This window comes from Oncorhynchus gorbuscha, linkage group LG01 (genome assembly GCF_021184085.1).
Source record: "Oncorhynchus gorbuscha isolate QuinsamMale2020 ecotype Even-year linkage group LG01, OgorEven_v1.0, whole genome shotgun sequence".
NCBI lineage: Eukaryota > Metazoa > Chordata > Actinopteri > Salmoniformes > Salmonidae > Oncorhynchus > Oncorhynchus gorbuscha.
In genome coordinates, this window is record NC_060173.1 from 14728379 (window position 1) to 14756336 (window position 27958).

The following is a 27958-nucleotide window of genomic DNA, read 5'->3' on the forward strand; positions in this document are numbered from 1 at the left end:
GGGTTTACATTCAACATTGGCCATGCTGTCAATCCAGCATGATCTCTGCCACGCTCAAAACAACTGTAAACTCTGAAATCTGACTTCAGTGAGTTCAAGACAACTGGGAACTCAGGGAAAAACAAGCTCCGACTGGGAAAATACGTTTTGAACGGTCATCCAACTCGGAATTGTAAATTGGGAACTCGGGCCTCTTTCTAGAGCTATGACCTGAAGGTCACTGACATCATGATTCAACCTTTTTCAGTCTTCCCAGCTGTCTTGAAAGCACCATAAATCCATAGAATGCCAGACTTTGATGACAAAATTTGCCCATGAAGGACCACCTTGCCACCTTCCTGTTCAAATGAGCAAAGCACAACAAGGTGTGTCCAAAAATGTATTGTATACTGCTGCATAAATTATGTTATATGCCAGGGATACAGTGGGGCAAAAAAAGTATTGTCAGCCACCAATTGTGCAAGTTCATCCACTTAAAAAGATGAGAGGCCTGTAATATTCATCATAGGTACACTTCAACTATGACAGACATTTACATTTACATTTAAGTCATTTAGCAGACGCTCTTATCCAGAGCGACTTACAAATTGGACAGACAAAATGAGAAAGAATAATCCAGAAAATCACATTGTAGGATTATTCTTAACATTTTTTTTTTTACCCCTTTTTCTCCCCAATTTTGTGGTATCCAATTGTTGTAGTAGCTACTATCTTGTCTCATCGCTACAAGCACGATGGAAATATGGACATATGGAAATATGGAAATTCCCCAGACCTTAATCCCATTGAGAACTTGTGGTCAATCCTCAAGAGGCAGGTGGACAAATATAACCCCACAAATTCTGACAAACTCCAAGCATTGATTATGCAAGAATGGGCTGCCATCAGTCAGGATAATTGACATCATGCCAGGGTGGATTGCAGAGGTCTTGAAAAAGAAGGGTCAAAACTGCAAATATTGACTCTATGCATCAACACATGTAATTGTTAATAAATGCCTAACACTTATGAAATGCTTGTAATTATACTTCAGAATTCCATAGTAACATCTGACAAAAATATCTAAAGACACTGAAGCAGCAAACTTTGTGAAAATTAATGTGTCATTCTCAACTTTTGGCCACGACTGTACATGATTCCATATGTGTTTTTTCATAGTTTTGATGTCTTCACTATTATTATAAAAATGTAGAAAATAGTCAAATTAAGAAAACCCTTGAATGAGGTGTTCTAAAAAACTTTTGACCGGTAGTGTATATGCCGCCTTTATTTATCCTACGGTTCTGACTTGATGTACAGGAAGAACACTAAGAATGGCCATTTTCTGAATTTTGTCGCTGTACATTTCAAAAGTGCTTAATAAATATATTGACTACCTTTGTCCTAACTCACTCATTAATGTCTTAATCGAAAATACGGACTGCCTCTTATGCACTTGTCATCCCCTTATGTTTTTTAAAAGGCAGTAAATGAGGCTGAATGAACTGTTTCGCTGTCAGACAAGGCTCCACTGATAGCCAGGTGTAGCAGTGGTAAGATGTTGGAACTGCTGTTGGGACAACTTTATATAGGCACCGTTTGTCAACTTTATAGTGCAATTAACGTATTGTTTAGTGTTGTGTAGTGGCTTTGTTGGCATGCATCCCCACATTTCTTTGGGGGGGGGGGGGTTTGCCCCACCAAGATTTACATGCTAAAATTGCCACTGTTCCTGTCTCACTGGTATTAGATGTCAAAATGTCTTACATGTTTGTTTAGTCTACAAGCCAGGTGCTTTCCTAGCCAGAGAGGGAAATGCTAAGGGGATCAAAATTAGGTACGCAGAAGAGGATTAGTCTGTTTTGAAGCATTTTGCTCTCACAGAGAAAGCGGATTTACTAAAGGTGCTTTTCCTCAAGGGTATACACTCACCTCATGGCAGACCTTGTGGATCTGCTGCCATATGTTTGGGTTTTCTGTTTAACAAAAATACTGAGTGGAGGGGGAGCCAGGCCATTTAGGATCTTGAACACAAGATATGCGTCAGTGTATTGCACAAGATTTTCCCAACTCAGGAGCTCATGCTTTCTGAGGATGTAACAGTGATGATGGCTATTGGGCTTCCTATGGAGCACTTTGATAGCCTGTTTGTAGACAGACTGAATAGGTTTTAATTTTGTACAGCAAGCTTGGGCCCACCTCAAGCAGTATGTTAAGTGGGGGAGTATTAGCTAGGTTTAACTTGGTTATTTGAATGACCTTTTTCACATGCTTTTTAAAAGAGAGGTTGGAATCAAGTGTGATGCCAAGTTACTTAAAATCAGATACTACCTGGAGCTTCTCCCCTGACACAGACATCTGGCTCAGTAGCATCTGTTGTCCTCTTTGTGAAGAACACGGAAACAGTTTTTTTCACATTGAGATGCAAATACAAGTCACTGAGCCACTTTGTAACCTGGACTAGAAGTCGACCGATTAATCGGAATGGCCGATTAATTAGGGCCGATTTCAAGTTTTCATAATAATCGGAAATCGGTATTTTTGGACACCGATTTTAATTTATTTACACCTTTATTTAAGTCAGTTAACACATTCTTATTTTCAATGACGGCCTAGGAACGGTGGGTTAATTGCCTTGTTCAGGGGCAGAACGACAGATTTTCACCTTGTCGGCTCGGGGGATACAATCTTGCAACCCTACAGTTAACTAGTCCAACGCTCTAACCACCTGCCTCTCATTGCACTCCACGAGGAGCCTGCCTATTATACGAATGCAGTAAGAATTCAAGGTAAGTTTCTAGCTAGCATTAAACTTATCTTATAAAAAACTATCAATCATAATCATTAGTTAACTACACATGGTTGATGACATTACTAGTTTATCTAGCGTGTCTTGGGTTGCCTATAATCGATGCGGTGCACATTCACGGAAAAAGGACTGTCGTTGCTCCAACGTGTACCTAACCATAAACATCAATACTATTTTAAAAATCAATACACATAAGTATATATTTTTAAACCTGCATATTTAGCTAAAAGAAATCCAGCTTAGCAGGCAATATTATCCAGGTGAAATTGTGTCATTTCTCTTGCGTTCATTGCACGCAGAGTCAGGGTACATGCGATAATAATAAATGTTTTGTTTTTGAAATTATATTTTCCGGATTCAACCATATTAATGACCAAAGGCTCGTATTTCTGTGTGTTATTATGTTATAATTAAGTCTATGATTTGATATTTGATAGAGCAATCTGACTGAGCGATGGTAGGCAGCAGCAGGCTCGTAAGCATTCATTCAAACAGCACTTTTGTGCGTTTTGCAAGCAGCTCTTCACTGTGCTTCAAGTATTGAGCTGTTTATGACTTCAAGCCAATCAACTCCCGAGATTAGGCTGGTGTAACCGATGTGAAATGGCTAGCTAGTTAGCGGGGTGTGCGCTAATAGCGTTACAAACGTCACTCGCTCTGAGACTTGGGGTAGTTGTTCCCCTTGTTCTGCAAGGGCCGTGGAATTTTGTGGAGTGATGGGTAATGCTGCTTCGAGGGTGGCTGTTGTCGATGTGTTCCTGGTTCGAGCCCAGGTAGGAGCGAGGAGAGGGACGGAAGCTATACTGTCACACTGGCAATACTAAAGTGCCTATAAGAACATCCAATAGTCAAAGGTATATGGAATACAAATGGTATAGAGAGAAATAGTCCTATAAATACTATATTAACAAAAACCTAAAACCTCTTACGTTGGAATATTGAAGTCTCATGTTAAAAGGAACCACCAACTTCTGAGCAAGAAACTTAAACATTAGCTTTCTTACATGGCACATATTGCACTTTTACTTTCTTCTCCAACACTTTGTTTTTAATATATGCCATTTTTGCATTATTTAAACCAAATTGAACATGTTTCATTATTTATTTGAGGTTAAATTGATTTTTATTGATGGATTATATTAAGTTAAAATAAGTGCTCATTCAGTATTGTTGTAATTGTCATTATTACAAATACATTTTAAAAATCGGCCGATTAGTCGGTAACTGCTTTTTTTGGTCCTCCAATAATCGGTAACGGTGTTGAAAAATCATAATCGGTCGACCTCTAACCTGACCATTACAGTAGTGAGTTCTTGTGCAGCTTGTTGTTTGCTCTTTGCATGCACATATATCACTGTATCATCTGCATACATTTGAACTTCAGACCCAGTACAGACAGAAGGCAGATCATTAATGTACAGGCTGAACAGGAGGGGCCCCAGTATTGACCCTTGGGGCACTCCCACATCATAGCTAAGAGTGGGCGACAGCTCACTCTGACACACTGAGTTCTGCCTTAAAGGTATGATTTCATCCATCTCAAGGCATCGGGGAAAAGTTGAACTTGGACAATTTTGTGATGAGAATCTCATATAATCTCTTATTTTATTTAACTAGGTAAGTCAGTTAAGAACATTCTTATTTGCAATTTGCTTCCTGCAACACTAACTCAAAAAAGTTCTGGGACACTGTAAAGTCCATGGAGAATAAGAACACCTCCTCCCAGCTGCCCACTGCACTGAAGATAGGAAACACTGTCACCACTGATAAATCCACCATAATTGAGAATTTCAATAAGCATTTTTCTACGGCTGGCCATGCTTTCCACCTGGCTTCTCCTACCCCGGTCAACAGCACTGCACCCCCAACAGCAACTCGCCCAAGCCTTCCCCATTTCCCCTTCTCCAAAATCCATTCAGCTGATGTTCTGAAAGAGCTGAAAAATCTGGACCCCTACAAATCAGCCGGGCTAGACAATCTGGACCCTTTCTTTCTAAAATTATCTGCCGAAATTGTTGCCACCCCTATTACTAGCCTGTTCAACCTCTCTTTCGTGTCATCTGAGATTCCCAAAGATTGGAAAGCAGCTGCGGTCATCCCCCTCTTCAAAGGGGGGGACACTCTTGACCCAAACTGCTACAGACCTATATCTATCCTACCATGCCTTTCTAAGGTCTTCGAAAGCCAAGTCAACCAACAGATTACCGACCATTTTGAATCTCACCATACCTTCTCTGCTATGCAATCTGGTTTCAGAGCTGGTCATGGGTGCACCTCAGCCACGCTCAAGGTCCTAAACGATATCTTAACCGCCATCGATAAGAAACATTACTGTGCAGTCGTATTCATTGATCTGGCCAAGGCTTTTGACTCTGTCAACCACCACATCCTCATCGGCAGACTCGACAGCCTTGGTTTCTCAAATGATTGCCTCGCCTGGTTCACCAACTACTTCTCTGATAGAGTTCAGTGTGTCAAATCGGAGGGTCTGCTGTCCGGACCTCTGGCAGTTTCTATGGGGGTGCCACAGGGTTCAATTCTTGGACCGACTCTCTTCTCTGTATACATCAATAAGGTTGCTCTTGCTGCTGGTGAGTCCCTGATCCACCTCTATGCAGACGACACCATTCTGTATACTTCCGGCCCTTCTTTGGACACTGTGTTAACAACCCTCCAGGCAAGCTTCAATGCCATACAACTCTCCTTCCGTGGCCTCCAATTGCTCTTAAATACAAGTAAAACTAAATGCATGCTCTTCAACCGATCGCTACCTGCACCTACCCGCCTGTCCAACATCACTACTCTGGACGGCTCTGACTTAGAATACGTGGACAACTACAAATACTTAGGTGTCTGGTTAGACTGTAAACTCTCCTTCCAGACCCATATCAAACACCTGCAATCCAAAGTTAAATCTAGAATTGGCTTCCTATTTCGCAACAAAGCATCCTTCACTCATGCTGCCAAACATACCCTTGTAAAACTGACCATCCTACCAATCCTCGACTTTGGCCATGTCATTTACAAAATAGCTTCCAATACCCTACTCAACAAATTGGATGCAGTCTATCACAGTGCAATCCGTTTTGTCATCAAAGCCCCATATACTACCCACCATTGCAACCTGTACGCTCTCGTTGGCTGGCCCTCGCTTCATACTCGTCGCCAAACCCACTGGCTCCATGTCATCTACAAGACCCTGCTAGGTAAAGCCCCCCTTATCTCAGCTCGCTGGTCACCATAGCATCTCCTACCTGTAGCACACGCTCCAGCAGGTATATCTCTCTAGTCACCCCCAAAACCAATTCTTTCTTTGGCCGCCTCTCCTTCCAGTTCTCTGCTGCCAATGACTGGAACGAACTACAAAATTCTCTGAAACTGGAAACACTTATCTCACTCACTAGCTTTAAGCACCACCTGTCAGAGCATCTTACAGATTACTGCACCTGTACATAGCCCACCTATAATTTAGCCCAAACAACTACCTCTTTCCCAACTGTATTTAATTAATTAATTTATTTTGCTCCTTTGCACCCCATTATTTTTATTTCTACTTTGCACATTCTTCCATTGCAAAACTACCATTCCAGTGTTTTACTTGCTATATTGTATTTACTTTGCCACCATGGCCTTTTTTTGCCTTTACCTCCCTTATCTCACCTAATTTGCTCACATTGTATATAGACTTGGTTATACTGTATTATTGACTGTATGTTTGTTTTACTCCATGTGTAACTCTGTGTCGTTGTATCTGTCGAACTGCTTTGCTTTATCTAGGCCAGGTCGCAATTGTAAATGAGAACTTGTTCTCAACTTGCCTACCTGGTTAAATAAAGGTGAAATAAATAAAATAAATAAAAACAATGACGGCCTACCAAAAAGCCTTCTGTGGGGACGGGGGCTGGGATAAAAACAAATACACTGCTCAAAAAAATAAAGGGAACACTTAAACAACACAATGTAACTCAAAGTCAATCACACTTCTGTGAAATCAAACTGTCCACTTAGGAAGCAACACTGATTGACAATAAATGTCACATGCTGTTGTGCAAATGGAATAGACAACAGGTGGAAATTATAGGCAATTAGCAAGACACCACCAATAAAGGAGTGGTTCTGCAGGTGGGGACCACAGACCACTTCTCAGTTCCTATGCTTCCTGGCTGATGTTTTTGTCACTTTTGAATGCTGGCGGTGCTTTCACTCTAGTGGTAGCATGAGACGGAGTCTCCAACCCACGCAAGTGGCTCAGGTAGTGCAGCTCATCCAGGATTGAACATCAATGCGAGCTGTGGCAAGAAGTTTTGCTGTGTCTGTCAGCGTAGTGTCCAGAGCATGGAGGAGCTACCAGGAGACAGCCCAGTACATCAGGAAACGTGGAGGAGGCCGTAGGAAGGCAACAACCCAGCAGCAGGACCGCTACCTCCGCCTTTGTGCAAGGAGGAGCAGGAGGAGCACTGACAGAGCCCTGCAAAATGACCTCCAGCAGGCCACAAATGTGCATGTGTCTGCTCAAACAGTCAGAAACAGACTCCATGAGGGTGGTATGAGGGCCCGACGTCCACAGGTGGGGGTTATGCTTACAGCCCAATACCGTGCAGGACATTTGGCATTTTCCAGAGAACACCAAGATTGGCAAATTCGCCACTGACGCCCTGTGCTCTTCACAGATGAAAGCAGGTTCACACTGAGCACATGTGACAGACGTGACAGAGTCTGGAAACGCTGTGGAGAACATTCTGCTGCCTGCAACATCCTACAGCATGACCGGTTTGGCGGTGGGTCAGTCATGGTGTGGGGTGGCATTTCTTTGGGGGGCCGCACAGCCCTCCATGTGCTCGCCAGAGGTAGCCTGACTGCCATTAGGTACCGAGATAAGATCCTCAGACCCCTTATGCTGGTGCGATTGGCCCTGGGTTCCTCCAAATGCAAGACAATGCTAGACCTCATGTGGCTGGAGTGTGTCAGCAGTTCCTGCTAGAGGAAGGCATTGATGCTATGGACTGGCCCGCCCGTTCCCCAGACCTGAATCCAATTGAGCACATCTGGGACACCATGTCTCGCTAAACCCACCAACGCCACGTTGCACCACAGACTGTCCAGGAGTTGGTGGATACTTTAGTCCAGGTCTGGGAGGAAATCCCTCAGGAGACCATCCGCCATCTCATCAGGAGCATGCCCAGGCATTGTAGGTAGGTCATACAGGCACGTGGAGGCCACACACACTACTGAGCCTCATTTTGACTCTTTTTAAGGACATTACATCAAAGTTGGGTCAGCCTGTAGTGTGATTTTCCACTTTAATTGTAAGTGTGACTCCAAATACAGACCTCCATGGGTTGATACATTTGATTTCCATTGATCATTTTTGTGTGATTTTGTTGTCAGCACATTCAACTATGTAAAGAAAAAAGTATTTCATAAGAATATTTCATTAATTCAGATCTAGGATGTGTTATTTTAGTGTTCCCTTTATTTTTTTGAGCAGTGTATATATATAAAAATATAGGACAACACACACATCACGACAAGAGAGACAACAAAACACTACATAAAGAGAGACCTAAGACGACAACATAGCAAGGCAGCAACACAACACATGACAACACATGACAACACATGGTAATGGTACAAACATTATTAGGCACAGACAACAGCACAAAGGGCAAGAAGGTAGAGACAACAATACATTACGCAAAGCAGCCACAACTGTCAGTAAGAGTGTCCATGATTGAATCTTTGAATGTTGTTCCGGCGCCGACAGAAATGGCCGTCTCGCTTCGCGTTCCTAGGAAACTATGCAGTTTTTTTTTTTTACGTGTTATTTCTTACATTAGTACCCCAGGTCATCTTAGGTTTCATTACATACAGTCGAGAAGAACTACTGAATATAAGAGCAGCGTCAACTCACCATCAGTACAACCAAGAATATGACTTTTGCGAAGCGGATATTGTGTTCTGCCTTTCACCTAGGACAACGGAATGGATCCCAGCCGGCGACCCAAAAAAACGACTTCGTAAAAGGGAAACGTAGCGGTCTTCTGGTCAGACTCCGGAGACGGGCTCATCGTGCACCACTCCCCAGTATACTTCTCGCCAATGTCCAGTCTCTTGACAACAAGGTTGACGAAATCCGAGCAAGGGTAGCATTCCAGAGGGACATCAGAGACTGTAACGTTCTTTGATTCACGGAAACATGGCTCACTGGAGAGACGCTATCGGAGTCGGTGCAGCCAGCTGGTTTCTCCACGCATCGCGCCGACAGAAACAAACATCTTTATGGTAGGAAGAGGGGAGAGGGCGTATGCCTTATGGCTAACGAGACGTGGTGTGGTCACAAAAGCATACAGGAACTCAAGTCCTTCTGTTCACCTGATTTAGAATTCCTCACAATCAAATGTCAACCGCATTATCTACCATGGGAATTCTCTTAGATTATAATCACAGCCGTATATATTCCCCCCCAAGCAGACACATCGATGGCTCTGAACAAACTTTATTTGACTCTTTGCAAACTGGAATCCATACATCCTGAGGCTGCATTCATTGTAGCTGGGGATTTTAACAAGGCTAATCTGAAAACAAGACTCCCTAAATTGTATCAGCATATCGATTGCGCAACCAGGGCTGGCAAAACCTTGGATCACTGCTATTCTAACTTCCGCGACACATATAAGGCCCTGCCCCGCCCTCCTTTCGGAAAAGCTGACCACGACTCCATTTTGTTGATCCCTGCCTACAGACAGAAACTAAAACAAGAAGCTCCCACGCTGAGGTCTGTTTAACGCTGGTCCGACCAATCTGATTCCACACTCCAAGACTGCTTCCATAATGTGGACTGGTCGCTCTGGATAAGAGCGTCTGCTAAATGACTTAAATGTAAATGTATATGTTTCGTATTGCGTCAGACAACAACATTGACGAATACGCTGATTCGGTGTGCTAGTTCATTAGAACGTGCGTTGAAGATGTCGTTCCCATAGCAACGATTAAAACATTCCCAAACCAGAAACCGTGGATTGATGACAGCATTCGCGTGAAACTGAAAGCGCGAACCACTGCTTTTAATCAGGGCAAGGTGACCGGAAATATGACCGAATACAAACAGTGTAGCTATTCCCTCCGCAAGGCAATTAAACAAGCTAAGCGTCAGTATAGAGACAAAGTAGAATCTCAATTCAACGGCTCAGACACAAGAGGTATGTGGCAGGGTCTACAGTCAATCACGGATTACAAAATGAAAACCAGCCCCGTCATGGACCAGGATGTCTTGCTCCCAGGTAGACTAAATAACATTTTTGCCCGCTTTGAGGACAATACAGTGCCACTGACACGGCCTGCAACCAAAACATGCGGCCTCTCCTTCACTGCAGCCGAGGTGAGTAAAACATTTAAACGTGTTAACCCTCGCAAGGCTGCAGGCCCAGACGGCATCCCCATCCGCGCCCTCAGAGCATTCGCAGACCAGCTGGCTGATGTGTTTACGGACATATTCAATCAATCCCTATCCCAGTCTGCTGTTCCCACATGCTTCAAGAGGGCCACCATTGTTCCTGTTCCCAAGAAAGCTAAGGTACCTGACACCCTAGACCCACTCCAATTTGATAACCGCCCAAATAGGTCCATAGACAATGCAATCTCAACCACACTGCCCTAACCCATCTGGACAAGAGGAATACCTATGTGAGAATGCTGTTCATCGACTACAGCTCGGCATTTAACACCATAGTACCCTCCCTGGTCTCGACCCCGCCCTGTGCAACTGGACTTCATGAAAATAACCTCACACTCAACGTCAACAAAACTAAGGAGATGATTGTGGACTTCAAGAAACAGCAGAGGGAAGACCCCCCTATCCACATCGATGGAACAGTAGTGGAGAGGGTAGCAAGTTTTAAGTTCCTCGGCATACACATCACAGACAAACTGAATTGGTCCACCCACACAGACAGCATCGTGAAGAAGGCGCAGCAGCACCTCTTCAACCTCAGGAGGCTGTAGAAATTAGGCTTGTCATCAAAAGCACTCAAACTTCTACAGATGCACAATCGAGAGCATCCTGGCGGGCAGTATCACCGCCTGGTACGGCAACTGCTCCGCCCACAACCGTAAGGCTCTCCAGAGGGTAGAGAGGTCTGCACAACGCATCACCGGGGGCAAACTACCTGCCCTCCAGGACACCTACACCACCCGATGTTACAGGAAGGCCATAAAGATCATCAAGGACAACAACCACCGAGCCACTGCCTGTTCACCCCGCTATCATCCAGAAGGCGAGGTCAGTACAGGTGCATCAAAGCTGGGACCGAGAGACTGAAAAACAGCTTCTACCTCAAGGCCAGCAGAATGTTAAACAGCCACCACCAGCATTGAGTGGCTGCTGCCAACACACTGACTCAACTCCAGCCACTTTAATAATGGGAATTGATGGGAAATGATGTAAAATATATCACTAGCCACTTTAAACAATGCTACCTAATATAATGTTTACATACCCTACATTATTCATCTCATATGTATACGTATATACTGTACTCTATATCATCTACTGCATCTTGCCTATGCCGCTCTGTACCATCACTCATTCATATATCTTTATGTACATATTCTTTATCCCCTTACGCTTGTGTGTATAAAACAGTAGTTTTGGAATTGTTAGTTAGATTACTTGTTGGTTATTACTGCATTGTCGGAACTAGAAGCACAAGCATTTCGCTACACTCGCATTAACATCTGCTAACCATGTGTATGTGACAAATAAAATAAAATTTGATTTGATTTAAAAACTGTCCAGTTTGAGTGTTTGTTGCAGCTCGTTCCAATCGCTAGCTGCAGCAAACTAAAAAGAGGAGCGACCCAGTGATGTGTTTGCTTTGGGGACTTTTAACAAAATGTGACTGGCAGAGCAGGTGTTGTATGTGGAGGATGAGGGCTGCAGTAGACATCTCAGATAGGGGGGAGTGAGGCCTAAGAGTGTTTTCTAAATAAGAATAATATAATGGGTCTTGCGACAGGTATATAGACATGACCAGTTTACAGAGGAGTATAGAGTGCAGTGATGTGTCCTATAAGGAGCATTGGTGGCAAATCTGATGGCCGAATGGTAAAGAACATCTTGCTGCTCGAGAGCACCTGCTGATCTATAAATTATGTCTCCGTAATCTAGCATGGGTAGGATGGTCATCTAAATCAGGGTTAGTTTGGCAGCTGGGGTGAAAGAGGAGCGATTACAATAGAGGAAACCAAGTCTAGATTTAACTTCAGCCTGCAGCTTTGATATGTGCTGAGAGAAGGACAGTGTACAGTCTAGCCATACTCCCAGTCAGTATGATGCTTTTGTCAGGGACAGCCGGACCACTCACAAGATTGGAATATTTGATTGATCAGACTTGGGAAACAGTACTATCAGATTAGAACATTTGAGGTGCATGCATGGACACCTAGGAACAGTAACGTACCTGTAAAAACATGTGGTTGATTATCTCTGCATCTCCACTCTCCTGCAGCTGTTCTGGGTCAGCATCCATCACCATTCTCCAGTCAAGATGAGGCATTTTGACAATTGTGACAGTTGTGTTAGCTAACAGGAACTGTGGAACAAATAGATGGACAAACACACATTGTAAGTTAGGGTAATGCTGTAAAGGGACAACATAGCTATGGCTATTATCTTTGCTAATGTTGGCTAGCTACATAGCCACAAATAAAATGAATTTTGCTTCTGCTATTTGCTCCAAGATGTGTTTAACATTGCATTGGGCGGCGCAAAAATACATTCAACAATGTATATGAATAACATATGGCGATATGTATTATTTTCCTTTCATCAGTAAGACATTAACTTTTACCTAACCTTTTTTTCATATACCCGCTACAACGTACTGTTTGGCTAGCTCACTGGCTATTTTAGCTAGCCATCTTCAACGGCTACTCCAGTTGCTAAGTTACCGTTGACAACAGTCGTAAATCGATTCGTACAACTTCTTCTTCGTCTATGACGTTTAACGGCAGTTGGCATCCAATTTGTTGCATTACCGCCACCTACTACACAGGAGTACAACTCCCTTACACTTTACTTGAAAAATAAAAATGTACTAAATCCCCTACTATCTAACACTATACTCACTAATTTCAAAATGATATAACATGAACACCCCCCCACTAATTAACTGTATATATTCCTAACTCATGCAATCACTCTGAAAGGATGGGACATCACCACATCCATTAACACATCCATAAGCCTTTGCTAGGTAAAGCCCTGCTTTATCTCAGCTCACTGGTCACCATAGCAGCACCCACCCTTATCACACACTCCAGCAGATATATTTCACTGGTTACCCCTAAAGTCAATTCCCCCTTTGGTTGCCTTTCCTTCTAGTTCTCTGCTGCCAATGACTGGAACGAATTGCAAAGCTGGAGACTCATATCTCCCTCACTAACTTTAAGCATAGATCACTGCACCTGTATATAGCCCATCTGTAAATAGCCCATCCCTATTCTGTTATTTATTTTGCTCCTTTGCACCCCAGTATCTCTACTTGCACATTCATCTTCTGCACATCTATCACTCCAGTGTCAAATTACTTCACCACTATGGCCTATTTATTGCCTTACCTCCCTTATCTAACCTCATTTGCACACACTGTATAGACTTTTTTTCTATTGCGTTATTGACTATGTCTGTTTATTCCATGTGTAAACTCTGTGTTGTTGTTTGTGTTGCACTGCTTTGCTTAATCTTGGCCAGGTTGCAGTTGTAAATGAGAACTTGTTCTCAACTAGCCTACCTGGTTAAATAAAGGTGAAATACATATATATTTTTTAAATCCTGTAACTCTTCTGCTGTCAAGTCTCGCACACACAAATACCTCTCTGTAGCTGCCACCACAACTTCAATTTTCTGAGACTTCCGATCCATCCCTGCAGTACAATTGATAACCATTGATATAAATGCTAAAAATCCAATCTTACTGAAACTTATTTAACTTTTCAGCCTCTCCCTCTGTACTGGTATATATCTACTACTCTCCCCACTCCTCTCTCTGTACTGGTATATCTCTACTACTCTCACCACTCCTCCCTCTGTACTGGTATATCTCTACTACTCTCACCACTCCTCCCTCTGTACTGGTATATCTCTACTACTCTCACCACTCCTCCCTCTGTACTGGTATATCTCTACTACTCTCACCACTCCTCTCCCTTAACCCAGCTTCCTCTACTTTCTAAACTGCCTCAACATATGCTCTACTCTACCCCTGGAAACCCCACCTGCCTCTCTTGCATGGGATATTTCTGATCCCCATCTCCAAGGGCACCCCTACAGTTAACACATTCCACTACTTTCCCCAATACTACACATTACTTTGTCTCATGCCCTTCTGCACATTTCTCACACCTTGCACCCTACCGCCTACACACTGCTGCCACATGCCCATACGCTTAACACCTGTAGCGTCTTAATGTATTCGGCTCGTACAGGATAACTTATATATCCTAACTTCACTTTGTTAGGCAAAGACTCAACTTCAAAACTCAAAAGAACAGATAATGACTCAAACGACGAGAGTTACATACAACGGGGATCTTTGCCCTCAGCTGGTCAATTCGTACAACCTACAACTTTACGGCTGACAACGTCGTGTCACTGCTGCAAAAGCTATTCAGCGAGCCAAACCGCGTCCTGTCCTCTTTAAAACACGTTTCAAGTTTTATAGAAAATACATTGTATTCTCCACTTTACTTTTTATATTTTTATAGTGTCATTGGATGTGTGACAACAACGTTATAGTCACGGCTGTTTCAGAAATCAATGTCACTTTTTTTTCTTTCAACTTTGCCCCGGAAATGTTTTGGGATTTATTGCTAGCCTTTTTGGGAGTTTTTATGTTCCTAGTTGTTAGCGTATGCCACATTAGAATGTCAATGGCCGATAAAATACTCTAATTCACGTATGTTTCTGTATTTTCACACTAATTCTAACATTGTTATTGAATATAACATTTTAGGAAATGTAAGCAATTTTTATCAGTAGTTGCTAGATATTCAAACATTTTACCGAGTTTAACCGACGTAGACGTAGAACTAGCAGGCGTAGAAAGACCTACGGTCCTAGCTAACTTTAGTAGTTATTTTGCGTCTACATGATAATGTTTGACGTTTATCGATGTCAAATGTAACATGTATAACTAACATGACTGAAACGGCATGATTCCAATAGAATCATGTTCTCGATGGATAGCTTCGCTAACTAGTGAGGAACTAAGCTAACTAATGCCAGGGACTAGAGCTAGCACACTACATTGTACCCTTTCAAGTTTTAATATGATCTCCCTGGTCATCATCGTTAGTATTAATCGAATCTGTCTGCGTTGAATGGGAACATGAATCAGAGTTTACTAGAAGACATACATTGTTGTGATGCCAGTCTCTTGTCATCAGGCTGTGTCATTGGTATCCTAGCAAATCTGGGCTGGACACATTGTATGTGTGAACCATAATGTGATAATGAACAAAGAAATCCTCTAGTCTGATCTCTTCTGTCCTGCTCTTACTTCCTCTATCACAGTGATCAATGAAGCCGTTGGTCAGCAATGGCTGTCGTGTCGTGGATGGAGATCTTGCTTTTGACTGGACTGGTGGTGGGGTGTTACTGGAACAGCCTGTCCTGCGGCTTTGTGTTCGATGATGTCTCAGCCATCCTGGACAACAAGGACCTGCGGCCTGCCACCCCTCTCCGTAACCTCTTCCTCAATGACTTCTGGGGCACGCCCATGGCTGAGGTGATTTGAATCTGTCTGGTGCACTAGATTAGCCATGACGTATCATGTGACCAATGACTGTATATATGAATGGACAAAGCCACCAACTATGTGACACCATTCATTACTATGTGAATTTCTACACCCAAAGGTGCAACATCGCAAGACTTTTGAGAAAGCTTGCCAAGCAGAAGAGGCCGGGGTTTGAGATGTCAATGAGAGAAGCGAAACATTCTTCCGTAGATTTAGAAAATAAACAATTCAGGGCACAACCTAGATTCAAGCCGCTCTTAAAGCAAATCAATAGAACTTTATTTGTCACATGCACCGAATACAAGAAGTGTAAACCTTAACGTGAAATGCTTACAAGCCCTTAACCAAGAGTGCAGTTCAAGAAGAGTTAAGAAAATATTTACCAAATAAACTAAAGTAAAAAGTAACACAATAAAATAACAGTAACGAGGCTTTAAACAAGGGCTACCGGTACCGAGTCACTGTGCGAGGTACAGGTTAGTTGAGGTAATTTGTACATGTAGGTAGGGGTGAACTGACTGCATAGATAATTTAACAGCGAGTAGCAGCACTGTACAAAACAAATGGAGGGGCGTCAATGTAAATTGTTTTTTTGAGTAATTGTTCAGCAGTCTTATGGCTTGGGGGTAGAAGCTGTTAAGGAGCCTTTTGGTCCTAGACTTGGCGCTCCGGTACCGCTTGCCATGAGGTAGCAGAGAGAACAGTCCTTGACTAGGGTGGCTGAAGTCTTTGACCAATTTTAGGGCTTTGCTCTGACACTGCCTGGTATATACATCCTGGATGGCAGGAAGCTTAGCCTCAGTGATTTGAATGGCCGTACGCACTACCATCTGGAGTGCCTTGCGGTTTGAGGCCAAGCCATTACGATACCAGGCAGTGATGCAACCAGTCAGGATGGGCTCAACAGTGCAGCTGTAGAATGTTTTTGAGGATCTAAGGACCCATTCCAAATCCTTTTGTTGTGCCCTCTTCAAGACTAGTTGAACGTGTTATTACTCCAACTTCGTGAAAGTGACACTGATTACCATTAGACCCGATGATGTTTCCATCTATGATTTTTTTTTAAAGTGTGTGTGTGTACATTGAAGTCGTAAGTTTACATACACTTAGGTTGGAGTCAATAATACTCGTTTTTCGACCACTCCACAAATGTCTTGTAAACAAACTATAGTTTTGGCAAGTCGGATAGGACATCTACTTTGTGCATGACACAAGTAATATTTCCAACACTTGTTTACAGAGAGATTATTTCACTTATAATTCACTATCACAATTCCAGTGGGTCAGAAGTTTACATAGAATAAGTTTACTGTGCTTTTAAACAGTTTGGAAAACTCCAGAAATTTGTAATATCTTTAGAAGCTTCTGATTGGCTAATTAACATAATTTCAGTCAATTGGAGGTGTCCATGTGGATGTATTTCAAGGCCTACTTTCAAACTCAGTGCCTCTTTGCTTGACATCATAGGAAAATCAAAAGAAATCAGCCAAGACCTCAGAAAATAAATTGTAGACCTCCAAGTCAGGTTCATCCTTGGGAGTGTAACAGTATAATTTTAAACCGTCCCCTCGCCCATACCCGGGCGTGAACCAGGGACCTTCTGCACACAACGACAACAGTCACCCTCGAAGCATCGTTACCCATCGCTCCACAAAAGCTGCGGCCCTTGCAGAGCAAGGGGAACTACTACTTCAAGGTCTCAGAGCAAGTGACGTAACCGATTGAAACGCTATTTAGCGCACACCGCTAACTAAGCTAGCCGTTTCACATCCGTTACACTCACCCCCCTTTTGACCTTCCTCCTTTTTCCGCAGCAACCAGTAATCCGGGTCACGGCACCAATGTAACAGTATAATTTTAAACCGTCCCCTCGCCCATACCCGGGCGCGAACCAGGGACCTTCTGCACACATCAACAACAGTCACCCTCGAAGCATCGTTACCCATCGCTCCACAAAAGCCGCGGCCCTTGCAGAGCAAGGGGAACTACTACTTCAAGGTCTCAGAGCAAGTGACGTAACCGATTGAAACGCTATTTAGCGCACACCGCTAACTAAGCTAGCCGTTTCACATCCGTTACAGGAGCAATTGCCAAATACCTGAAAGTACTGCGTTAATCTGTACAAACAATAGTATGCAAGTATAAACACCATGGGACCACGCAGCCGTCATATCGCTTAGGAAGGAGACACATTCTGTCTCCTAGAGATGAATGTACTTTGGTGCGAAAAGTGCAAATCAATCACAGAACAACAGCAAAGGACCTTGTGAAGATGCTGGAGGAAACAGGTACAAAAGTATCTATATCCAGAGTAAAACGAGTCCTATATTGACATAACCTGAAAGGCCGCTCAGCAAGGAAGAAGCCAATGCTTCAAAACTGCCATAAAAAAGCCAGACTACGGTTTGCAACTGCACATGGGGACAAAGATTGTACTTTTTGGTGAAGTGTCCTCTGGTCTGATTAAACAAAAATAGAACTGTTTGGCCATAATGACCATCGTTATGTTTGGAGGAAAAAGGGTGAGGCTTGCAAGCTGAAGAATACCATCCCAACCGTGAAGCACGGGGGGGGGGGGCAGCATCATGTTGTGGGGGTGCTTTGCTGCAGGAGGGACTGGTGCTCTTCACAAAATAGATTGCATCATGAGGCAGAAAAATTATGTGGATATATTGAAGCAACATCTCTCAAGACATCAGTCAGAAAGTTAAAGCTTGGTTGCAAATGGGTCTTCCAAATGGACAATGACCCCAAGCATACTTCCAAAGTTGTGGCAAAATGGCTTAAGGACAACAAAGTCAAGGTATTGGAGTGGCCATCACAAAGTCCTGACCTCAATCCTATAGAAAATTTGAGGGCAGAACTGAAAAAGCATGTGCGAGCAAGGAGGCCTACAAACCTGACTCGGTTACACCAGCTCTGTCAGGAGGAGTGGGCTAAAATTCACCCAGCTTATTGTTGGAAGCTTGTGGAAGGCTACCTGAAACGTTTGACCCAAGTTCAACAATTTAAAGGTCATGCTACCAAATACTAATTGAGTGTATGTAAACTTCTGACCCACTGGGAATGTGATGAAAGAAATCAAATTTGAAGTAAATAATTCTGACATTTCATATTCTTAAAATGAAGTGGTGATCCTAACTGACCTAAGACTGGGAATTTTTACTAGGATTAAATGTCAGGAATTGTGAAAAACAGTTTAAATGATTTTGTCTAAGGTTTATGTATATTTCGGACTTCGACTGTGTTATACATACATACATACATACATACATACATACATACATACATACATACATACATACATACACACACACACACACACACACACACACACACACACACACACACACACACACACACACACACACACACACACACACACACACACACACACACACACACACACACACACACACACACACACACACACACACACACACACACACACACACACACACACACACACACACACACACACACACACACACACACACACACACACACACACACACACACACACACACACACACACATACATACATACATACATACATACATACATACATACATACATACATACATACATACATACATACATACACACATACACACACTACCATTCAAAAGTTTGGGGTTACTTAGAAATGTCCTTGTTTTTGGAAGAAAAGCAACATTTTTGTCCATTAAAATAAAACAAAATTGATCAGAAATACAGTGTAGACATTAACAAATTTTCATGGAATGTCTACAGAGCATACAGAGGCCCATTATCAGCAACCATCACGTCTGTGTTCCAATGGCACGTTGTTAGCTAATCCAAGTTTATAATTTTAAAAGGCTAATTGATCATTAGAAAAGCCTTTTGCAATAACGTTAGCTCAGCTGAAAACTGTTGTGCTAATTAAAGAAGCAATAAAACTGTCCTTCTTTCGACTAGTTGAGTATCTGGAGCGTCAGCATTTGTGGGTTCGATTACAGGCTCAAAATGGCCAGAAACAAAGCACTTTCTTCTGAAACTCATCAGTCTATTCTTGTTCTGAGAAATGAAGGCTATTCCGTGCGAGAAATTGCCAAGAAACTGAAGATCTCGTACAACGCTGGTCACGAGGTGCACTCGTGACCAGCTCGGAGTCCGGATTGCACAGCAGAGAAGGTACGGTGGGATTCGTAATTGTCAGTGATCCGTTTATTAACTTGGCGTTCGGAGACTGTAGAAAGGCAGGGCAAGATGGATATCGGTCTATAACAGTTTGGGTCTAGTGTCACCCCCTTTGAAAAGGGGGATGACCGCGGCAGCTTTCCAATCATAAGGGTTCTCAGACGATATGAAAGAGCGGTTGAACAGACTGGTAATAGGGGTTGCACAAATGGTGGCGGATAGTTTCAGAAAGAGTGGGTCCAGATTGTCTAACCCAGCTGATTTGTAGGGGTCAGGTTTTGCAGCTCTTTCAGAACATCTGCTATCTGGATTTGGGTGAAGGAGAAGCTGAGGAGGCTCGGGCAAGTAGGTGCGGAGCTGTTGGCCGGGGTTTGGGGTGGTTAGGGGGGAATAGGCTTTGTCCTGCCCTCTTCAGGACTATCTTGGTGTGTTTGAACCATGATAGTTTGTTGGTGTGGACACCAAGGAACTTGAAGCTCTCATCCTGCTCCACAGTAGCCTTGTTGATGAGAATGGGGGTTTGCTCGGTCCTCCTTTTCCTGCAGTCCACAATCATCTCCTTTGTCTTGATCACTCTGCGGGAGAGGTTGTTGCCTGGCACCACGCTGCCAGGTCTCTGACCTCCTCCCTATAGCCTGTCTCATCGTTGTCTGTGATAAGGCGCCACTTTTGTGACATCGACCAGCTTAATGATGGTGTTGGAGTTGTGACTATACTTATTCAAGGGTTTTTCTTTTCTTTTTTACTATTTTCCACATTGTAGAATACTAGTGAAGACAAACTATGAAATCACACATGAAATCATGTAGTAACCAAAAATTGTTAAACAAATCAAAATAAATGTGAGCTTCAAAGTAGCCACCCTTTGCCTTGATCACAGCTTTGCACACTCTTGGCATTCTCTTAACCAGCTTCACCTTGAATGCTTTTCCAATGGTCTTGGAGTTCCCACATATTCTGAGCACTTGTTGGCTGCTTTTCCTTCACTCTACGGTCCAACTCATCCCAAACCATCTCAATTGGGTTCAGTGATCGTGGAGGCCAGGCCATCTGATGCAGCACTGTCACTCTCCTTGGTCAAATTGCCCTTAAACAGCCTGGAAGTGTGTTGGGTCATTGTCCTGATGAAAAAAAATGATAGTCCCACTAAGTGCAAGCCTGATGGGATGGCGTATTGCTGCAGAATGCTGTGGTAAGCCATGCTGGTTAAGGGTGAATTCTAAATATATCACTGACAATGTTACCAGCAAAGCACCATCACACCCCCTCCATGCTTCACAGTGGGAACCACACATGCGGAGATCATCCGTTCACCTGCCCTGCGTCTCACAACGACACAGTAGTTGGAATCAAAAATCTCATTCTTACTCATCAGTTCAAACGACAGATGTCCACTGGTCTAATGTCCATTTCTTGTGTTTCTTTGCCCAAGCAAGTCTCCTTCTTATTGGTGTCCTTTAGTATTGGTTTCTTTGCAGCAATTCGACTATGAAGGCCTATCCACGCAGTCCCCTCTGAACAGTTGATGTTGAGATGTGTCGGTTCTTTGAACTCTGAAGCAGTTATTTGGGCTGCAATTTCTGAGGCTGGTAACTAATGAACTTATCCTCTGCATCAGAGGTACCTCTGGGTCTTTCATTCCTGTGGCGGTGTTCCTCATGAGAGCCAGTTTCAACATAGAGCTTGATGGTTTTTGCAACTGCACTTGAAGAATCTTTTGAAGTACTTGAAATGTTCTGCATTGACTGACCTTCCTGTCTTAAAGTAATGATGGACTGTTTTTTTGCTTTGCTTATTTCAGCTGTTCTTGCTATAATATGGACTTGGTCTTTTACCAAATAGGGCTATCTTCTGTGTACCACCCCTACCTTGTCACAACACAACTGATTGGCTCCAACGCATTAGTGGAATTTCTTTCCTTCCTTTTTAACTTTTAACAAGGCACACCTGTTAATTGAAAGGCAATCCAGTTGACTACCTCATTAAGCTGGTTGAGCGAATGCCAAGTGTGTAAAGCTCTCAAGACAAAGGGTGGCTACTTTGAAGAATCAAATATTTTATTTTGATTTAACACTTTCTTTGTTTACTATTTCATAGGTTTTATGTCTTTATTCTATCATGTAGAAACTAGCAGAAATAAATAACCTTGGAATGAGTAGGTGTGTCAACTTGTGACTGATAGTGTGTGTGTATATATCTTTATATCTCAGCAAAAAAAGAAACGTCCCTTTTTCAGGACCCTGTCTTTCAAAGTTAATTTGTAAAAATCCAAATAACTTCAGACTTCTTCATTGTAAAAGGCTTAAGCACGGTTTCCCATGCTTGTTCAATGAACCATAAACAATTAATGAACATGCACCTGTGGAAAGGTCGTTAAGGCACTAACAGCTTACAGACACTAAAGAGGCCTTTCTACTGACTCTGGAAAAACACCAAAAGAAAGCTGCCCAGGGTCCTTGCTCATCTGTGTGAACCTGCTTTAGGCATGCTGCAAGGAGGCATGAGGACTGCAGATGTGGCCAGGGCAATAAATGGCGAAGTCTGTACTGTGAGACACCTAAGACAGCGCTACGGGGAGACAGGATGGACAGCTGATCGTCATCACAGTGGAAGACCACATGTATCAACACCTGCACAGGATCGGTACATCCGAGCATCACACCTGCGGGACAGGTACAGGATGGCAACAACTACTGCCCGAGTTACACCAGGAATGCACAATCCCTAGATCAGTGCTCAGACTGTCCGCAGTAGGCTGAGCGAGGCTGGACAGAGCTTGTAGACCTGTTGTAAGGCAGGTCATCACCAGACATCACCGGCAACAACGTCGCCTATGGGCACAAACCCGCCGTCGCTGGACCAGACAGGACTGGCAAAAAGTGCTCTTCAACTGACGAGTCACGGTTTTGTCTCACCCGGGGTGATGGTCGGATTCGTGTTTATCGTCAAAGGTCACCACCTGCAGAACCACTCCTTTATTGGGGGTGTCTTGCTAATTGCCTATAATTTCTACCTGTTGTCAATTCCATTTGTACAACAGCATGTGAATTTTATTGTCAATCAGTGTTGCTTCCTAAGTAGACAGTTTGATTTCACAGAAGTGTGATTGACTTTGAGTTACGTTGTGTTGTTTAAGTGTTCCCTTTATTTTTTTGAGCAGTGTATATATAATATATACACACATACAGTTTTGCGTCGGAAGTTTACATATGCCTTAGCCAAATACATTTAAACTCAGTTTTTCACAATTCCTGACATTTAATCCTAGGAAAAAGGCCTTGTCTTAGGTGAGTTAGGATCAACACTTCATTTTAAGAATGTGAAATGTCAGAAAGTAGTAGACTTTTTCACTGCACTGTCATTATTTTCCCCCTTCCTGATTTCTTATTTTTTTGCACATTTGTCACACTTAAATGTTTGTGATCAGACAAATTTAAATATTACACAAAGATAACCCAAGTAAACACAAGATGCAGTTAAGTGAGGATTTTATTTATTAAGGGAAAAAAAGCTAGCCGAACCTTCATGGCCCTATATGATAAAGTAATTGCCCCGTAAACCTAATAACTGGTTGTGCCACACTCAGCAGCAACAACTGCAGTCAAGTGTTTGTGATAACTGGCAATGAGTCTTTCACATCGCTGTGGAGGAATTTTGGCACTCGTCTTTGCAGAATTGTTTTAATTCAGCCACATTGGACAGTTTTCGAGCGTGAACCGCCTTTTTAAGGTCACGCCACAGCATCTCAATCGGATTCAAGTCCGGACTTTGACTGGGCCACTCAAACCTTAATTAATTTATTTTTAAGCCATTCAGAAGTGGACTTGCTGGTGTGTTTTGGATCATTGTCCTGCCGCAGAACCCAAGTGTGCTTCAGCTCGAGGTCACGAAGCATGATGTTTTTGGTAGAGAGCAGAATTCATGGTTCCATCAATCACAGCAAGTCGTCCAGATCCTGAAGCAGCAAAGTAGCCCCAGACCATCACGCTACTACCACCACCATATTTGACTGTTGGTATGATGAGCTTTTTCTGAAATGCTGTGTTACTTTTAAGCCATATGCACACTTTCCAAAAATTTCAACTTTTGTCTCGTCAGTCCACAAAATATTTTCCCAAAAGTCTTGGATCATTAAGATGTTTTTTTTTTTGCCAAAAGTGAGACAAGCCTTTTATTTTTGGTCAGCAGTGTTTTTCGCCTTGGAACTCTGCCATGGATACCATTTTTGCCCAGTCTCTTTCTTATGGTTGAGTCATGAACACGGCCCTTAACTGAGGCAAGTGAGGCCTGCAGTTCTTTAGATGTTGTTGTGGGTTCTTTTGTGACCTCTTGGATGAGTCGTCGCTGCGCTCTTGGGGTAATTTTGGTAGGCCGGCCACTCCTGGGAAGGTTCACCACTGTTGCAAATGTTCTCCATTTGTGGATAATGGCTCTCACCGTGGTTCGCTGGAGTCTCAAAGCTTTAGAAATGGCTTTGTAACCCTTTCCAGACTGATAGATGTCAATTACTTTGTTTCTCATCTGTTCCTGAATTTCTTTGGATTGTGGCATGATGTCTTGCTTTGAGAGCTTTTGGCCGGGTTCTATTTAAATGATTTCTTGACTCAACATGTCTGGCAGTAATCAGGCCTGGGTGTGGCTAGTGAAATTGAACTCCGCTTTCCAAAAAATGTGATTAACCACAGTAAATTCATGATTTAACAACTTTGTCACACAGGGCCATCAAGGTTCGGGTAGATTTTCCCCTGAATAAATCAAATGATCACTTAACCCAAGTAAACACAAAATGCAGTTATCTTTGTGTAATATTAAAATGTGTTTTGATCTGTGACGTGCAAAAAAATAAGAAATCAGGAAGGGGACAAATACTTTATCACAGCATTGTATTCAGCTTTTATTTCTTTCATCACATTCCCAGTGGGTCAGAAGTTTACATGCACTCAATTAGAATTTTTGCCCATTCCTCTGACAAGAGTTGGTGTAACTGAGTCAGGTTTGTAGGCCTCCTTGCTTGCACATGCTTTTTCAGCTCTGCACACAGTTTCTATAGGATTGAGGTCAGGGCTTTGTGATGGCCACTCCAATACCTTGACTTTGTTGTCCTTAAGCCATTTTGCCACAACTTTGGAAGTATGCTTGGGGTCATTGTCCATTTGGAAGACCCATTTGCAACCAAGCTTTAACTTCCTGACTGATGTCTTGATGTTGGCTTCAATATATCCACAATTTTCCTTCCTCATGATGCCATCTATTTTGTGAAGTGCACCAGTCCCTGCTGCAGCAAAGTACCCCAACAACATGATTCTATCACCCCTGTGCTTCACGGTTGGGATGGTGTTCTTTGGCTTGCAAGCCTCCCCCTTTTTACTCAAAACATAACAAAGGTTGTTATGTCCAAACAGTTCAATTTTTGTTTTGTCAGACCAGAGGACATGTCTCCAAAAAGTACGATCTTTGTCCCCATCTGCAGTTGCAAACCGTAGTCTGGCTTTTTTATGGTGATTTTGGAGCAGTGGCTTCTTCCTTGCTGAGCGGCCTTTCAGGTTATGTCGATATAGGACTTGTTTTACTGTGTATATAGGTACTTTTTTACCTGTTTCCTCCAGCATCTTCACAAGGTCCTTTGCTGATGTTCTGGGATTGATTTGAACCAAAGTACGTTCATCTCTAGGAGACAGAACACGTCTCCTTCCTGAGCGGTATGACGGCTGCGTGGTCCCATGGTGTTTATACTTGTGTACTATTGTTTGTACAGATGCCCTAACCCTAACCCACCTGGACAAGAGGAATACCTATGTGAGAATGCTGTTCATCGACTACAGCTCGGCATTCAACACCATAGTACCCTCCAAGCTCGTCATCAAGCTCGAGACCCTGGGTCTCGACCCCGCCCTGTGCAACTGGGTACTGGACTTCCTGACGGGCCGCCCCCAGGTGGTGAGGGTAGGCAACAACATCTCCTCCCCGCTGATCCTCAACACGGGGGCCCCACAAGGGTGCGTTCTGAGCCCTCTCCTGTACTCCCTGTTCACCCACGCCTCCAACTCAATCATCAAGTTTGCGGACGACACAACAGTGGTAGGCTTGATTACCAACAACGACGAGACGGCCTACAGGGAGGAGGTGAGGGCCCTCGGAGTGTGGTGTCAGGAAAATAACCTCACACTCAACGTCAACAAAACTAAGGAGATGATTGTGGACTTCAGGAAACAGCAGAGGGAACACCCCCCTATCCACATCGATGGAACAGTAGTGGAGAGGGTAGCTAGTTTTAAGTTCCTCGGCATACACATCACAGACAAACTGAATTGGTCCAGTCACACTGACAGCGTCGTGAAGAAGGCGTAGCAGCGCCTATTCAACCTCAGGAGGCTGAAGAAATTCGGCTTGTCACCAAAAGCACTCACAAACTTCTACAGATGCACAATCGAGAGCATCCTGGCGGGCTGTATCACCGCCTGGTACGGCAACTGCTCCGCCCTCAACCGTAAGGCTCTCCAGAGGGTAGTGAGGACTGCACAACGCATCACCGGGGGCAAACTACCTGCCCTCCAGGACACCTACACCACCCGTTGTTACAGGAAGGCCATAAAGATCATCAAGGACATCAACCACCGAACCACTGCCTGTTCACCCCGCTATCATCCAGAAGGCGAGGTCAGTACAGATGCATCAAAGCTGGGACCGAGAGACTGAAAAACAGCTTCTATCTCAAGGCCATCAGACTGTTAAACAGCCACCACTAACATTGAGTGGCTGCTGCCAACACACTGTCATTGACACTGACCCAACTCCAGCCATTTTAATAATGGGAATTGATGGGAAATGATGTAAATATATCACTAGCCACTTTAAACAATGCTACCTTATATAATGTTACTTACCCTACATTATTCATCTCATATGCATATGTATATACTGTACTCTACATCATCGACTGCATCCTTATGTAACACATGTATCACTAGCCACTTTACCTATGCCACTTTGTTTACTTTGTCTACACACTCATCTCATATGTATATACTGTACTCGATACCATCTACTGTATGCTGCTCTGTACCATCACTCATTCATATATCCTTATGTACATGTTCCTTATCCCCTTACACTGTGTATAAGACAGTAGTTTTGGAATTGTTAGTTAGATTACTTGTTGGTTATCACTGCATTGTCGGAACTAGAAGCACAAGCATTTCGCTACACTCGCATTAACATCTGCTAACCATGTGTATGTGACAAATAAAATTTGATTTGATTTGAACGCGGTGCATTTGGCAATTGCTCCCAAGGACGAACCAGGCTTGTTGAGGTCTACAATTTCTTTTCTGAGGTCTTGGCTGATTTATTTTGATTTTCCCATGATATCAAGCAAAGAGGCACTGAGTTGGATGGTAGGCCTTGAAATACATCCACAGGTACACCTCCAATTGATTCAAATGATGTCAATTAGCCTATCAGAAGCTTATAATGCAGTGACGGAATTATTACCTTCCTCTATCCCTATGTTGGCTTAAGGTGGTTTTAACAACCAATTGCTATACTATGTTCAAGATTAGTCAATCTCTTCGTAGACACTGACAGAACCTGGTACAAGAACTACATTCCTAGAGTCAAAAGTAATTTGTAGTTGACAGCAGGGTTGACTTGTATCTAATGCTAAAATCGTTTTGAATTGATGTCTCAACTATCCTCAATCGGTCTTTATGCATTTGAAGCTAATAACTCCCTGTCATATCTTTTGTCTCATTACAGGAGCGGAGCCACAAATCGTACCGGCCCCTGACAGTGCTCACCTTCCGTCTGAACTATCTCTTCAGTGAGCTGAGTTCTGCATCCTACCACCTGCTCAACGTGGGGCTGCATTCTGTGGTGTGTGTGCTTTTTCTGAGGTTCTGCCGTCTGTTCTTGGACAAGACCTCCAGCCTGGTTGCGGCCCTGCTGTTTGCTGTCCACCCCATCCACACAGAGGCCGTAAGTCTGTTCTAGGATCAGATGAACTCTGCTGTTCACCCCGTCCACACATAGGCTGGAAGTCTGCTCAACTGTTGGCACAGATCTAGGATAATCATAATTTTAATGTCACATGCATAAGTACAGTCAAATGCCTTTGTTGCCAGCTCCAAACCCCAAAATGCAGTAATCAATGTCAATGCGAAGCACAAAAAATAACAAGGTAGAACAAATCACACAAGAAATAGGAAATAAGGA

At 43.2% G+C, this 27958-nt stretch overlaps 2 protein-coding genes across 4 annotated transcripts in view; one reads left to right on the forward strand and one right to left on the reverse strand.

Annotated features, from left to right (window-relative positions):
• cep290 (centrosomal protein 290) overlaps nt 1-12931 on the reverse strand; it is a 62714-nt gene extending 49783 nt beyond the window's left edge. For 2 of the 3 annotated variants that reach the window (XM_046345531.1, XM_046345525.1), the window contains exons 1-2: nt 12642-12907; nt 12247-12378 (exon numbers count right to left, since the gene is read on the reverse strand). In XM_046345531.1, coding sequence (XP_046201487.1) covers nt 12247-12342 — 96 coding nt within the window. In that variant the 5' untranslated portion in view covers nt 12343-12378; nt 12642-12907. Of the gene's footprint in view, nt 1-12246; nt 12379-12641 lie in introns of all 3 variants that reach the window. The other variant, XM_046345539.1, reaches the window with a different exon arrangement.
• A 1528-nt stretch (nt 12932-14459) lies between these two features.
• tmtc3 (transmembrane O-mannosyltransferase targeting cadherins 3) overlaps nt 14460-27958 on the forward strand; it is a 154191-nt gene continuing 140692 nt past the window's right edge. Inside the window, exons 1-3 of the mRNA XM_046345544.1 lie at nt 14460-14742; nt 15360-15573; nt 27503-27721. Of these exons, the coding sequence (XP_046201500.1) occupies nt 15385-15573; nt 27503-27721 (408 nt within the window). The 5' untranslated portion in view covers nt 14460-14742; nt 15360-15384. The remainder of the gene's footprint in view (nt 14743-15359; nt 15574-27502; nt 27722-27958) is intronic.